The sequence below is a fragment of the Zalophus californianus genome, chromosome 12 (assembly GCF_009762305.2).
Source record: "Zalophus californianus isolate mZalCal1 chromosome 12, mZalCal1.pri.v2, whole genome shotgun sequence".
Taxonomy (NCBI): domain Eukaryota; kingdom Metazoa; phylum Chordata; class Mammalia; order Carnivora; family Otariidae; genus Zalophus; species Zalophus californianus.
Window position 1 is genome coordinate 44,629,940 of NC_045606.1, and position 17,150 is coordinate 44,647,089.

The 17,150-nt window shown below is 35.8% G+C and overlaps 1 protein-coding gene across 1 annotated transcript in view; it reads right to left on the minus strand.

The window, feature by feature from the left end:
• VWDE (von Willebrand factor D and EGF domains) overlaps positions 1-17,150 on the minus strand; it is a 65,581-nt gene that overhangs the window by 40,752 nt on the left and 7,679 nt on the right. The window contains exons 2-7 of the mRNA XM_027574284.2: positions 16,486-16,670; positions 13,490-13,721; positions 6,561-6,626; positions 5,394-5,641; positions 4,747-4,836; positions 2,474-2,618 (exon numbers count right to left, since the gene is read on the minus strand). Of these exons, the coding sequence (XP_027430085.2) occupies positions 2,474-2,618; positions 4,747-4,836; positions 5,394-5,641; positions 6,561-6,626; positions 13,490-13,721; positions 16,486-16,670 (966 nt within the window). The remainder of the gene's footprint in view (positions 1-2,473; positions 2,619-4,746; positions 4,837-5,393; positions 5,642-6,560; positions 6,627-13,489; positions 13,722-16,485; positions 16,671-17,150) is intronic.

Genomic DNA, 17,150 nt, shown 5'->3' on the forward strand with positions numbered 1-17,150 from the left:
CACTGAATTGAGAGATTATTCTTTTCTCTTATTTAAAAAATATGGTTGTAATTTTGTCTAAATAAAAACAAAGCTACTGAGCCCTACCCAATCTTTACAAATAATTAATCAACTTCAATATATACATCTATATGTACATACACAGTACTATTTTCAATAAGATTATAAATCCATATGTACCTGCATAAAATTCAAAAGCAATATAGAAAATTTATTGTGTTTCTGTAAGAAAAATCATGATTCTACCACCAAGAAACATAATTTGATGTTCTTTCTGCCTAAGAATTTTGCCTTGGTTCCAAATATGTCTGTAACATTTCACAGTGTTTGTACTCATGTTCTATCCTTGTTGAGTGATAGCAACGATTGTTGGTATAGGTGATTATTGGATCATCATCTTAAAAACAGAAATGTTAAAATAAATTAAGTAATTCCACACCAGTAATAAACTTGCTATTACTTTTTCTCTCCCAAATGTCCCAGTATATTCAGAACCTTGAGATGCTCCCTTTCCTATGGAACAAAGAACACAAAATTTAGAAAGAAAATGGTGACAGAGGAGAAAAAAGGAACTTCGGGAATGTAACTAAACAAAAAGGACAGACTGCTCCAAAAACCGGCGACAAGGGAAGTTTGCTCTCATATCTAATTACTGATTACAAAATCCTTTTGAGATCCAAAAAAAAAGCAGCAGTTGTTAAAAACTTTCTATCTTCTTTTCTTCCCCACATAGTTTTCAGGTATAAAATTATATTGGTCTGACATAGAACACTGCACTAGACTCCAAATTCCTAGAAAAAAAAATTCTTCTTCATGCATTTTTTCCCCTAGAAATACATACAGTTCCTATGCACATAAAAAATAACAAAAACATCTAAACTCTTAGCCAGCTCCCTAAGGTGATCATGGAATATATGTGGCTTCGATATAGCCCCTGACATCATTTCCCCTGCCTATGGTGTGAGGGCCAAGTATTGTTCTCTGTAAGCCGGTAAAAAAGCAGCAGAGTCATTACAGAAATACACTAGGAGACACCAACTTGTTCTCCATGGAAGTAGATACACTTAAAAAAGATAAGATGAAGCATATCCAGAATGAAATCCAGAAATTCTTCTCCAGAAAAAAAGGAAATTATTTTTAATTGGCAAATAATAGGAACATGTAAACTTCTAAAATGTAGAAATATATTTCTATTATCATAATGTTTGTCTTGTTGAAAGAATTGAGAGCACACAAATATAGTTAAAGTATACTTGCAACGGGAGAAAATCTTTGCCTAACACGTTTGGAAAATATCAATAACATCATCCTCTTCATATTCGTCCCCATAAACTGTAGCAACATGTACAAAATGTACAAAATATGCTTTTCGCCTATTTTCACAAAGGTCGTTTGAAGTAGAATTATGTCAAACGGTGTGAGAGAGGGTCTAATTGCATATTTCTGAGCTGAATTTAAAAATACAGTGCTGCTCATGGTGCTCCCGAAATCTAAATAGGTAGCAGGGTATCACCTCAGCCTGCTTATTGTCAACCGTCTGGGGACGGCCTCTCTCAATGCCTCTTTCTATTTCCATATCCATCTCTTTTCTGGGTGCAGCATTCATTCCCATCAGACTCTCCTAGCATTTTTATCCTTTTGTTTCTCTGGTTTAATTTGGTGTAATATAGACATGAAGACCTAGATATATTGTATTTGGTGTATTTACCACATAACATTTTATGTCCTATGTTAAAAAGGTATGTAAACAGAGTCTCTCTTAAAAGTTATATTCTAATTTATGTATCTCTTACATGCTCTGGTCTCTACAACAGGGGGAGAAACAGAACCTAATCAACCCAATGACTACTATACATGGTTTGTCCTCTCATACTCCATCGTGTTCTATGGGAGAATTTCATCTTTCTCCATAGGCTGTGACAGTGACATATATGCAGCCATGCATCCTACCAATCTATATAAATAGTAATTTAAATAGAATTTTAAAACAAACGATCTCAAATACAAGCTTACGTTAGGGAGAGAAGTATAAAGAATGCATTAGGAGATCCAGGCTGCCTAAGTTTGAACTTACATTTGCATAACATATCACACCTCCCTAGTTTGGGATATTTGGAAAATCTTCAAGAGCAGTCTGACCCTCCATCTCCGAAAACAAAGCAAAGAAAAAAAAAAAAATAAGTGGGAGGAAGAGAATGATGAGGAGGAAGAGCTGCTCATTACTGGGTTGACTGGTTGGTTGGTTTCAATGAATGCTTCCAGCCCAGGAGAGATAGATGAGAACTGCAACACAGATTGTTTTGACAGTCATAAATATGGCCCAGTAGTATTAATATGACTGAGCCATAAGTTGATATAAACACACAACATAATTACATGTATACACTCCAGTGATTTTTTCTAGAAGAAAAAAAAAAAGCATTGATTATTACCTGAAATCTAATAATAAAATTAAGTGAATTTAGTATATTACCTTGATCAACAGTTTTCAGTTTTAATGAGATTTTGCACTCCTGGCCAAGCTCACTGGATTCAGAACACATGACAGGAACTGTGCTCTCTATCTTCAACTGATATTCTTTCCCATCTTCTGATATAGTGCTTAACTCAGGGTGTAACTGGCAGAAGAACACATACAGAGCAGTCATGTCAAAACAGAATTTATTCCTAAGATAAAATTCTGCAAGGGCATTTTTCTCGACAGCTCATATTTTGCTAAATAAGCTGAGAGTAATAACTGAAGCCCTGGAATTTTTTAATTAAACAAGGTCAATTAAAACCAAACCCTTAAAAACGTTAGCAGCACGTGGAGTAGATGAACTGCTCTGAGCTGAGACATGATCTGGTTTCCCAACACGTTAGGCAGTCTGGTAGGAGTCTGCCTTAGTGATTCTGGTTCGGGAATGGGCACTGGAGATGGAGGAGACAAAGATGCCTATATTCTTCCGTTGGTTTGTTAACATTTACTGACTCACCAAGGTAAGAGTGTATTTATTCTTAGGGATTAATATCATCCCTAATATAAGTTAGAAATCTAAGGGTTTTTTTCAAATTCCTATTTAAATTCTAGTCAGGTAACATACAGTGCAATTCTAGTTTCGGGAGTAGAATTTAGTGATTCATCACTTACATATAACACCCAGTGCTCATCATGAGTTCCCTCCTTAATATCCATCACCCATTTAGCCCATCCCCTGCTCACCTTCCTCTATCAACCCTCAGTTTGTTCTCTATCATGAAGATTCTCTTATGGGGAGCCTGGGTGGCTCAGTCAGTTAAGCAATTGCCTTCGACTCAGGTCATGATCACAGGGTCCTGGGATCGAGCCCTGCATCGGGCTCCCTGCTCAGCGGGGAGTCTGCTTCTCCCTCTCCCTCTGCCTGCCTCTCTGCCTGCTTGTGTGCTCACTCCCTATGTCTCAAATAAATAAAATATTTAAAAAAAAAATCTCTTATGGTTTGTTTCCCTCACTCTCTCTTCCGCCCCTCCCATATGTTAACCTGTTTTGTTTTTTTAAATTCCACATATGAATGAAATCATATGGTATTTGCCTTTCTCTGACTTTTTTCGCTTAGCATAATACACTCTAGCTCCATCCATGTCGTTGCAAATAGAAATCTAAGTATCTTTTAATATATAAATCAAAATACTATTGTCACCTCAAATATCTCAACCTTCAGCTTATTTCACAGCCTCTTGTTTTCCTCACTCAGTTGGATTACTGAGTACTGAAAATCTAGGACTGGTCCTATCCCAGTTCATAGGCCAATCCTTTTGTGAGGCAGGAAGTTTTTACTCCATCTCAATTCCTGGCTAGCTCTCAAAACAGATGCTTCTGAGCACCACATTTTTTCCCTGTGGGCCTAATCAGAAACATTTGCTGGGGGCCAACCACTGACCCTGATGTTGTCTGCTGAGTGTTGGCCAATGGAGATCCAAAGGTTCTGTGCTCCGAATTCTGAGCTCTGCTCTCCCCTCACTGTGATTATGCTGTTCTGACAACATGGTTACTCCTCTCCCTCCTTTCCCTGGCCCCTGTTGTGTATAAATGGACATTCTCCAGGAACAGGTTCTGTCCTGGTTCTGAGTCCTAGTCTCACAATCTATCGATTATCCCATCTTGTCCCTGAACCAGAGATGAGTCCAGGTCAAACTCCAGTGCCGTGGCTGAGACTGCAGAGGCTGTGTAGTGCTTGCTTGCCTAGACCTCGTGATACTGCCCCATTCCTTCCAGCACTTCTGGATTCCCTGCCATGCCTGCTCATCTGCTGCAACAGCTCATCTGTTCTTGGATGCCCCATGCTACCAGCAGTGACCACAGATACTGCCTTGTTTAATTAGCTCCCTCTTCACAATTCATAGAGCCCAGATTTCTGGGTCAATTCTACTCTAGCCAGATACTTCAGTACCTGACCTGGTCCTGTCTTCCAAAATGCATGATAACTAAATAGCAACACTCTAACTTTTTGTTGCATGATGGAAGGAATTATGGGACTAAAACTTTTATTCTAATTTGAGCTACTTCTGAAAAAAATATGCAAAAATATTCAAATTTTTGTTCATTAACAGGGACCCTCAAACTTCACTGTACATTGGAATTATTTGGGTTACTTTTCAAAAATACAGACTCCTGGATCTCAATATACAGTCTGTGATGAAGTCCTGGAACCAGCATCCACAGATCGCAGTATGGAAAACACAGTGATAGAGAAATAATCTTTCTGATCCATCCCCATAGGTACATACCTTAATGCCTGCAAAAAATTCTTGGCTTTCAGTGGCTAAACTTTGTACATGTGGTTTCTCCAATAAAAAGACGGAAGCACTACAGAGTATCTATGAATACAATTAACAAATAATCATTTAGCAATGAAATTATGGAGAAAATATGTGTAAACTATTACAATTAAGCGCAAACAAGATAATAAGAAACCAAATAATTTTAAAACTTGCTTGAAAACTGAGAAAAATTCCACCATTTAAAAATATTAGCTATTCAAAACCTCAACATAAATTAAAGTGGTATAGACTCTGTGTTTAAGATATATTCAAAAATAGATAATAAGTGATATCATCATTAAAAAAAAGAAAACATCTTTCTAGAATAAAAACATATGATTTTAAAACCAGAAAGAGGTATCAAGTTATAAGGGTTCATTGATAATTGAGCAAACTGTAACAGTGGATATTCATATGTAGTCACTAAGATTACTGACTCATCCAATTATCACTGGAGTTGGTACAATTACAAAGGAAAAAAGAAAAAGAAAAACAATAGTGCTTTATATTCTGGGGACAAAAGTATTTTTAGGATATGTTATGCTAAAAAAATCCATTTTGAAAATTAATACAGTCATGAAAAGGAAAGAAAACCCAATTGTTTGTGAACATACCCTATCTCCGAGTCTGAGATTTATGCCGTCCAGTTCCAAAAGAGAAGATGCTTGAACTGTGGTCTCTTGCTTCAGCTCCTCTTTGATTTCTTGAGAAAAAAGCCTAGACCAAGTTATGAGAAATCCCACTGAGGTGTTTGTAGGGGAAACCTCAAAAGCACACCTACAGAAAAGCCTGGATCCAATCTGCTCCACCACAACTTCTGGCCTTCCTGGGGGTGGTGGTGGCAATGAGGCAGACAGCTGACCTGAGGGGAGAAAATGCATCATGTATAGCGGGGTATCTTAAAGAACAGAACTGGCTGATGAGCAAAGCTCATGGAGACTGCAATTCAGGGAGTTATATTAGGAAAAGGAAGGTAGCATTTAGAGAAATAATTATTCTCTAGCAATTAGCAAAGTAGCATGTTCTTATTTTGACCCATAATCAGAGAAATACTGATAGCAGAGAAATGTATCAGCTCATCAAGTTTATATTAACCTATGTTGGATGTGTCTAACCTTGAAGAGTCTAGCTCTTGAACATAAAAGTAATTTACCTCCTTTTAAGCAATTTCTGAAAGATTGCCTTTTCCAAGACGGAACAAACAAATAAAATTAAGGCTTTTTTACATTATAATTTCTTGCTTAAAAAACAGTCAGAATGTAAATTCAAATGACTTACTATTTTACTCTTATCATTTACCCTTATAACTCAACCCATCATTACTCTGGATTGAAAGAGCTGCTCATCACAAGAGTGATTATGATGTTCAGTGAAATACATCGTGTTAAAAAATAATCTTTTTTCATTTTTCTCATGTTAAAAATGTTTGAAGTTTTTTCTAGAAATTTAGGAAGATTTTGCAATTTTTATCTCTGGGCATTTGCAAGATTAAATTTGGGGATCTAAAATGTTTTGACTTGCGGTGCCTGGGTGGCTCAGTCAGTTGCCAGTGTCCTGGGAGCCAGTCCTGCATCAGGCTCCCTCTACCCCTCACCCCTGCTCTCGTGTGTGTGTGTGTGTGTGTGTGTGTGTGTGTGTGTGTGTGCGCGCGCGCGCGCGCTCTCACTCGCTCTCTCTCTCAGATAGTGTAATTAACATCTAAAGTAAGTTACAGAACATAAAAACCCACTGAAATTGTTAGTTTACAAATACATTATTAAAAAATAAAATGTGGTACTTACGAACACAGTGACCTCCAATTTCAATTTCATCAGGGTGACATGGGTGTAATTTTGCATCAGAAATAGCTGCAAAAGGTTAAGCTTTGTACACTTATTCAATTGAACATAAAGATATAAATACCTAAGTAAGTATGTGAAATGACAATTCTTTGGAGAAGTATGTTTTAATACAGACTTAGATTTAATAGTTCTATTTTTTTATAATAAATTTTTTCCCTTTTCAGGATGAGATCAAATGGAGGTAATTTGGAATCATATTTTAAAACAACCACAGCTTTCGTATCTTGTTTTCTAAATTTTAGTCCACATTATTAAGTAATGAAACTATAATTTCCATAAATTTATACAAATTAGTTTGAACCACTTCTTTGGAACTTGCCTCCTCTCTAACCATGTGCAGGATTACAGAAATGAGTCAACAGCTGTCATGGTAATGACTATAACCCCACGCCAAACTCAGTTAATTGGAACAAGGGTAACTACCTAAACAAAGACCAGCTCATCACATTGCTTCTTGGAAGAATTTAGAATTTGAACTGAGAGACAGGAGTTGAAAGCTGAGTCAAGTCACTGAAGAAGCTCTACTGCAATGTCTATAGACTCCTACTGCCAACATCATGGGAGCCGCTCTATTGCCCTACCTTCTGAGCTTCCTATTTAACTCTTCCTCGGATTCAATGACAGATCCTAAAATCTTTACAGTTCATCATTTTAAACATTCTTTTCACTTGGTTTCTGTTATTTGCAATTCAAACTAGTATTCATTGTGAGTTACTTTTTTATTTGTATTTCGATCATTTTATTTGCATATGGAAATCCAATTTGTTGAAACTACTGTCCTTTTCCTAAAGAACTGATTGTGTTCCTGTGTTGAGGTCAGTTAATTATGTGTGTTGATTTATTTCTGGACTTTCTATTCTTTTCCACCAATCTATATGTCTATCTTGATGCAAATATAACACTCTGTAGATTACTGTAACTTTAGAATAAGTCTAAAAGTTAGTATAAATTGTCCAATTCTTTTCCTTATCAATGTAGTTTTGGGTATTGTAGGTATTTTGTATTTCCATATAAATTTTAGGATTAATTTTTCAATGTCCACAAAAAAGCTTGCTGAGGTATTGATTAGGATTGTTTTAGAGCTGTAAACTATTCTGAGGAGAATTGATTTCTTAACATTGAATCTTTGTTTCATAAACATGGTGTATCTCTCCATTAAGTTTTCCAATTTCTCTTAGCAAAGTTTTACCATTCTCACTTTATAGGTCTTGTACATCTTTCTCTGTATTTATTCCTATTATATACTTGGTACTATCATTGGTATTTTTAGATGAAATTTTTGCTAGTATATTAAGAAATACAAATGACTTTTATATGTTGATCTTTTTTTTCAGTATCACTGCTTGCAAGCTCCAGTAGCTTTTTTGTAGAGTTCCACCGGATTTCTAAATAGACGATATCGTCTGTATTTATATTCATGAGGATATTGTTTCAGTTTGCTTGTAATGTCTGCGTCTGCTTTTAGTGTCAGAGTAATGCGAGCCCTGCAGTTTTGTAGTTCCTACTATGCATTTTTCTGGAAAAGTTATGTAAAATTGGTATCATTTTCTCCTTTATTATTTGGAAGAATTCCCAGACCATCTGGCCTAGGGTTTTTCATCTGTTTTGTCTGTGGGATAGATTTTAGCTAGAAATACAATTTGTTTAATCAATATAGAGCCACTGAAATTATCTTTTTCAGTGAGCTCTAGTTAGCTGTGTATTTCAAGAAATTTGTCTACTTCATTTAAGTTGTCAAATGTATTGGGAGTTATTCATAATAATTCTTCTTTATTCTTTTAATATCTGTAGAGTCTGTATTTGTATTACCTCTCTTATTCCTGGTATTTGAAATTTCTGTCTTAACTTTTTGTACTGATTGAATTGGCTAGAGAATTAATTTTACTGAATTTCTCAAAGAACTAGCTTTTGATTTTCTTCAGTTTTTTGTTGTGTGTATTCTTTCATTGGTTTTCACTCTATTATTTCCTTTCTGCTTACTTTGGGTCTCATTTGTCCTGCTGCTTCTAGTTTCTTAATGTATAGGCTGAGGTTTTTTATTTGTAAACTTTCTTGTTTTCACAGTATATTTAGTGGGTTTTTCTTTTTCCTAACATCAAACTTTTTCTAATATTCTAATTTCCTTAATTTAGGGCCAAGAATGTAATCTATCTTGGTAAATGTTTGCTGTGCACTTGTAAAGAATGTGGGTTGTTAATCATTTGTGGAATCTTCTCTAAATGTCATTTAGATCAAGTTAGTGGATAGAGATTTTCTAGTCTCCTCCATTTTTTGTTTTTGTTTCTATTGTGCTCAATTATCTACTGATGGGTGTTAATTTCCAACATGAACTATATATTTGTCTATTTCTTATTGAAGTCCTCTAAGTTTTGCTTCACGTATTCTGAATTCCATTATTAGGTACTTAAGTCTTTAGAACTGTTTTGTCCTGTTTTTCAGTTGACCCTTTTATCTTTAGAAAATGACCCTTGTATTTCTAGGTAATATTCTTTGCTCAATAAGTTACTTTGTCTAATATTAATATTGCCACTCTAGATTTCTTATGATTTATGGTACTTAAGTGGATCTTTTTTCTATCCTTATATTTTCAATCTCATTTTTCTTTATATTTAAAATGGGCTTTTCTGGGCAGCCTTTAGTTGGGTGTTGCTTTTATTATCCAATCTGAAAATTTCTGATTTTCACCTGGGGTGTTTAGACTCTATATATTTTTTAAGATTTTATTTATTTATTTGTCAGAGAAAGAGAGCACAAGCAGGGGGAATGACAGGCAGAGGGAGAAACAGGCTCCCCGCTGAGCAAGGAGCCCAAAGCGGAACTCAATCCTAGAACCCTGGGATCATGAAATGAGCCAAAGGCAGACGCTTGACCGACTAAGCCACCCAGGCATCCCAGATCATACATATTTAGTATAATTATTGATACTGTAGGGTTTAAATCTGTCATGTTGCTGTTTCCTATTTGTCCTATTAGCACTTTTCACCCTTTTCTGAATCTTTAAAAAAAAATGTGTAATTTGTGCATCTTATTTCTTTTACTGGCTATGAGCTATTATACACACACACATATATATTTTAGTGGGTCCTGTAGGGTATATGGTATCTGCCCTTAACTTCTCATAACCTCCTTTCAACTGATATAATGCTTCTTCCTATATAGCATAAGGGTCTAACTACCTTGCTAAGTAGAAATATGGAAAATGTGAAAAATATTTTTCCAATGAATTCTTTAAGATTTGTCTGAGACAGAGAGCATAAGCAGTGGGAGTGGCAGGCAGAGGGAGAAGCAGACTCCCTGCTTAGCAAGGAGCCTGATGTAGGTCTTGATCCCAGCACCCTGGGGTCATGACCTGAGCCAAAGGCAGATGCTTAACTGCTGAGTGACCCAGGTGTCCCCCAGTGAATTCTTCTTAATAAATAACATATATAAATCTTTTTGTTTGAATGGCATTGATTATAAGCATAATCTTGAATTAACATTTCTTATTTGGCTTCTAGAAAGTGCAAATAAATTGTGTGAAAATTATATATAAATTCTAAAAAACGAAACATAGTCATGAGAATATATTATTAAATGGGAAACATTTTTCTTTAATTTTTGCTGTTTTGATGATTTTTTAAGCTAAATATGACTGACTGTTGCCTATCCAATAGCCAATTAGTTGGGAGCAGAAGTATGTCCAAGTGAAAAAAGTACATTTCCCACCACTCCAGCACGTGGTGGGGGGTGGAAGGGATGGGGTGACTGGGTGATAGACATTGGGGAGGGTATGTGCTATGGTAAGCGCTGTGAATTGTGTAAGACTGTTGAATCACAGACCTGTACCTCTGAAACAAATAATACATTATATGTTAAAAAAAAAAAGAAGATAGTAGGAAGGGAAAAATAAAGGGGGGGAAATCAGAGGGGGAGACGAACCATGAGAGACTATGGACTGAGAAACAAACTAAGGGTTCTAGAGGAGAGGGGGTGGGGGATGGGTTAGCCCGGTGATGGGTATTAAAAAGGGCATGTATTGAATGGAGCACTGGGTGTTATACGCAAACAATGAATCATGGAACACTACATCAAAAACTAATGATGTAATGTATGGTGATTAACATAACATAATAAAATAAAATTAAAAAAATAAAGCAAGTTTCTTTAATTTCAAAAAAAAAAAGTACATTTCACAGACTGCCTCTGAAGACAGAGATAAGCCAAGTAATTCCTCTGAAATAGCTGTGATAAAGACTTCTTCCAAATAAGCTCCTTAAAGGAGCTTCACCTTTCAATTAGCATACACCCTCTTTTCACCCTTAGGGCTTCCCCTTTTATCCTGTCTAAAATGCACATAAAGGGCTAAAACTGGACCTTCATCTCGTCTTTGTGAAGGAAAAGCAAAAGCCTGGAGACTCACAGAGACCTCAGCCTGACATTGTAAAGTGGTCAAATCACCATCAACAGGGAACATCTGCTTCAGTTTCTTGGTAAGCAAGAAAAAGAGACACTTATGGATTAAGTGACTCATTTCTGTTTGCTATCCATGAAGTCTAATTCAAGTCTAAATAGTATTTAAGGTAAGCTTTTATTGGCACATCAGAGAGGATAATTCATGTGTTTATCTGATTAATAACTTAAACAGAGCAAAAAATAACAACCTTCTCCCAAAAATTCTATTTAAAACCAGTAGGGGGACTTGAATATGGAGAATAAAAGAAACAGTTCTGCATATTCGAGCTTGAGAAACTGAATGGGTGGAAATGGCATCAACAGGAAATTTTTTTTTAAGTTTTAAGGGCATGTCATAAAAATGCAACTTTTATGTATTGAGTTCTCAGTAAACAATTATATTTCTGATGATGGTATTCTCCGGTGTAAAAGTTTTGTTTTCATTTTTAACAGTAATCAATATTTCTTAAAATAATGTAGGTGTATTAATGGCTTTTTTCCCATTGAAACACCTACACAGTTTTCCACAAATACTTGGTAATATTTGAAATTTTATAAAAATTAACTATTTTTAATGACAATATTGAAAAATACTTGAAAGACATTTTTCAAAATCTCTTATCTTGGCCACTCAATGAAAGTGATGCATCTCTCTGGATATTCTCCTTCCCAATGAGTAACACTAGCTCTGTTAGCTGAGCAGATGCTATCCTTCCTTACTGAACGTACTGCTTTCAGCCAGGGTTAGCTGGCCAGCAGCTGTGTCAGGAACGTGACCATTTACTGGCTCAGGCTCTCAGGATAATTCTCCTAAGATTTCTCAGAGAATAAAATGAAGAGCTCCCTAAATACCAGGCCCTGCTACCTTTTCAAATCCGTGTCTTGCTAGGCTCTCCCTCACTCTCTGCGATCCAACATCTCTGTGCTGCTTCACTCTCGGGAGCCAGACCATGATGGCCTTAAGGCCTCTCCGTGCTGTTGTTGCTGTCTGGGAGGCTCTTGCCCACACTCTTTATCTGACCCGGGACTGTTAACCCTCAAACTCTAAATGTCATTGCCCTGCTCTCAGAAGAGGCTTTCTCAAGGTGGCACCCCATTATAAATTTCACCCTCCCTCACCTGTGGTATTCTCAGCTACAGCGACTTTTAATCTTCTCATTCACACCATTCATTTGCAATCTGTGGTTCCACGTATACTCTGCCAATGTTTTGCCGTATGTTAGTTGGGTTTTTTTTTTTTTTTAATCTGGAGAGCCTAACAACCTCAGGATGAAAACGTTCGTAGGGGGCGCCTGGGTGGCTCAGTTGGTTAAGCGACTGCCTTCGGCTCAGGTCACTGATCCTGGAGTCCTGGGATCTAGTCCCACATCAGGCTCCCTGCTCAGCAGGGAGTCTGCTTCTCCCTCTGACCCTCTTCCCTCTCATGCTGTCTCTCATTCTCTCTTTCTCAAATAAATAAATAAAATCTTTTAAAAAAAAGAAAATGTTCGTAGGTGTTACTCAAATAATTATTGTTTGCTGAGTCAATTGCCTAGTTTAAGAACACCAATCTACAACAGAATCTCCCAGCATTTTCAATGTCATACATATGGAAGAGTCCAGATAACATGGTAGAGAGGTTGGTTTCCTCCCATAATCTGGTCACATATCAGCACACTCCCTCCACCCCCCCCCCACCCCCTGCCGAACAAGAATCAATCCTCAGTTAACCACTTCATTCTTCTCTATGCAGCCCAAGTAAAAAAATCATCATTATGTAGTTTCTATTTTGAGCTCCTTGTATCTGAGAAGTTGGGTCACTAGTTCTATTAAACATTTCTAGGGGCACCTGGGTGGCTCAGTCATCCACCTTATAGGTGGGATAGTAGTTACAAATATTTGCATTCGTCTTTAAGGAAGGTTTGTCTCCTTTCTTCCACCAATTTACTTCTCTAATCATGCCTTGATATAGTAGGGACTCGTGGATATTTATTTTATTCATTGGGTCATATCCAGTTTATTTTTATATGTTGTCTGAGGCACTCCATTAGAATGTGAGTTCCATCAGGGAACACACCCCATTTGTCTTGTTCATTACCATAACTGTAATGCCTAAAGTAATTCCTGGCAAAGGATAAACATTCAATCCATATGAATGAATGAAAGACGAAATAATATCAAACACATTTTCATGATATCTTTTACTCACCATCTTTCATCCCTTAATTGAAAAGACTGAAGAGGCATGAGGAAACGAATGAATTTTTAACACACTCAATCATCATGTTCAATGGGAGGAAAGAATCCTAAACAGATTTGGCCAATTTAAACCAAAAATTTAGCTTCACTCTAGCAACAGTGGCAGACCAAGATTCTTCCTGAGATCTGTATTATCTCAACACGCCAACACACACAGTTCTGTGATTAACAGTTCATGTATATTACTCATGTTTTCTTACCTTGTGCACAATATCCCATACATCCCTGAGTGGGCTGCAGTAAGTACACAAAAAAATTTCCACAGTTTCTTACAGACACTGGGATTTGAAAAAGGCAGCAGTCTTTTGTAGCACTAAACAAAAACTTCCATGTGGCACAAGCTGTCAGTTGCTTGATCTCTCCAGGTGAAGGCAGTGTCTCTGAATCTCTCAGAGACAGCCAGATGGGCGCCTGTGTTCCACATTGATTCACCTTTTGCAAAAGAGAAAATGAAAGTTGAAAATCCAACTTATTTTCACACGATAGGTAAGTCAACTTTGCATTTTCTTCTAAACAACTTTAAAATAATAAACTATCATTTAAAAACTCTAATAACTTGTGCCTGTACTATAAAAGGAACTTTATATAGTTACTAAATTTAAAGAATACTAAATTTAAGGTTGATTGCTCATAATTAATATAACCTTATTCCATTTAAATTTATTCTGTTACCTTTGTAATGTAATTAAGAGAAATTAAGTACCAGATAACTTACCACCATAGTGATACATTCTAAGATAAGGTAAGTGAATCTTAAGTCATCTTAATACAGAGCAAAAAGATCAACTCACCTTGGAGATTTTTTTCTAAAATTACTGGATATAGAATATGTAAGATTACTAGAGGGGAGGTTGGTGAGGGGATGGGGTAATTGGGTAATGGGCATTAAGGAGGGCACTTGATGTAATGAGTACTGAGTGTTACATGCAACTGATGAATCACTAAATTCTACGCCTGAAACGAATAATATACTATATGTTAACTAAACTGAATTTAACTAAAGAATTTTTAAAAAAGAAGTTAATGTATAGTTCAGGAGGCATCAAAAATCAGGGGAGAAGGATTGTTCAAAATCTGGTGTTGAAATAATTGGTTGGCAATTTGGAAAAGAAAAGACTCATTTAAAGCCAATTATCAAAATCATTTCCAGATGGAAAATCAAATTAAATAGAAAACTAACCCAGGAAAAATAAGAAGAAACTATATATGATTTAGGAAGGACCCAGGCACTTGCTAAATGCATGACCTCAGGCAAGACACTCAACATGCTTCCCTTTTGTTCTAGATGGATTGTAGTACCCACCTCACTGTGCTGTGGTGAGGTATAAACATAATTAGGTAGATAACATAATTTCGACATAGCAATGACTCAGATTGTTAGCCAGATTATAATGCTCAGTATTATGATTATTTCCATGCTTAAAAGCAATGGAAATCATAAGGGAAAAGATTGACAGTTATTTTTAAATAATAATTTTAAAAAATATAAGGCAAATAAGAATTAATAAGAAATAAGAAGAAAAGTATTTGTTAATAGCATATTTAGTATATTGTTTGTCACATTATTATATTTCTTATTTTATTTTAATGATATAGTATTATTCACTTAAGAACTGTAAGATCATAGATGGGTAAAATACACAATCACATAATTCATAGAAGAAATACAGATGCCTAATGAATACATGAGAGTATTCAGTATTAGAAAAGGTATTTTTATGTACTGCTCCTGAAATGAGAAATTACCATAATATTTTTAAAAAACAATTATATAAAATCTTCAAAAAGATATTAAGCTTCACTAATTTTACTTATAAAATAATCTTACTAAATACACTAAAGTATAACAGTGATTTATATACACATTTGCTAATTGCAGAATTACAGCAAAAGCCCAAAGGTGTACACACAGCAATGGTTTATATACAGTACATACATATGACAGAAAATTATTTTCAAGATTAATATTAAAGAATTTTCAACAGCAGAGGAAAACACTAATGCTGTAACTACCTGAAAAAAGCATGTTATGCAATTGGATGTGTAGCATGAACCTTACAGAATATAAAAAGATGGAATGATAGCAAAATGTTCATGGTAGTATCACTGTGGGGCTTGATGATGAATGAATGTTACTCTATATAAACAGTCCTTTATTTTCTAAGTTTTCTATAATGCACATGAATTACTTTAACCATCATAAATAAACATTTATTTACACAGACTTGTATTATCCTGTAGAGTAAAAAAAAAAAAAAAAAAATGCTACCTATTCTCCAGGTGGATCCTCTAAAGCCTTGGCTCAAGTAGGGAATGAGAATGGAGGCAGGGAATTCTTCTCCCTGGGGCACAGACCCAGCAAAATCAGTTCACCTTTACATTTGTGTGAGATTCTAGACTCAATTATAACTAGTTCAGCTAAAGAAAAAGAGCACAAATATTTTAGGATGTATTGAATTTCCTGTAATTTCCTCAAATTTTACTTTTAAATTCTGATTTTTTTAGTTTCTTGCAAACAAAATGCCACAAAATGACAAGCAAATAAACAAAAAGGGAAAAATAAGACAGCCACAATGTTACAACTTAAATACTCTTAAAATTTGGATATCTTTCCCGAGTTTTTTTTACATTACGTTTAAAAGGGAAAATAATTCCTGCTTCTGCATAATTCACAAAATGTGGGTAACAAAAAGGAGAATGAAGAGCCTTCACATAGAAGGAGCCTTCTATATTTAAGACTTATAAGGACTTGAAGCACTTAGAAAACACAGTATTTTACTGTTTGCAAGTTACTTATGGTTAAGTACAGGAGCCCTGGAGATGGGTGGCCTGTGATCCAAACTTGGCTGTTTGGCCAGCTGGTTAACTCTAATAGGGATGCTTTTGCCTAAGCATCTGTGTTTTCTGTGCTCTGTGATGGAAATGATGATAGACGATATTCTAGAGTTGTTGTAAAAACTGTATCAGATACTGTAGGTAAAAAACCTTGGTGGACTGCATAAGCATAACATTAACTATTACTATTATTATTATTAGAACAGGGAACATGGCAATACTCCTTTATATTAACTCAATCTTGACACAAAAGTAAAATCATATTTCAGAGTGAGAAATAAATTGGTTGTAACAAGATTCAATCCTCGTATGAAAAAATACATAAGAAAACGCACATGTAGTTCTTAGTGAGTTGAAATACCTCAACACATTTGGTTGGCATCTCAGCAGGTCTGTCAAAGATGAGAAACCGATACCATCCGGGAGAAAGGGAACGGTCACATATCAAGTCTTGAAAGGGAGAATGTTGGAGGTGCATTGAGTCAAAATGCACACTTCTGTAAGGGCTCTGAAGAAACTGGTGTCCCCCAGGAGAGCACTCCTGAGCTAGGATGGAAAGACAGTGTCTTAAGTATGTGTTTTCTTCATTAACGTAGTTTAGTCCTCAGTTAAAATTGATTCTCCCCCCAAATTAAGCAAATAACCTATAACTACACATAACGACCATCTGAAATGTCAGGGTCTCTTAGTAAGTCAAAGATGACTTGCATTTTCCATAAATGCAATAAACCAATCAATAAACTGTAGAATGTATTTTTGAGGTACTTAAGTTTCAAGAACTTTATTTTCATTTAATTTGGACAAGGAATACTGTTGCTCACTGTTGATTTAGGATTTTATTCTTACCATCTCAAGTCACAGACCCTGCAAAGACTCCTCTTGAGAGTGGCCCTCCAGATCTGACTGCCATTATTGACCCTGCATGACCCACTTCCCTCCCCAGTAGTCACATGCCCCCCAAGTCCCATCTCTGCTAAGTCCTGGAAGGCAACAAAGTAAATTAAGCTTTTAAGGCCAATCTAATTT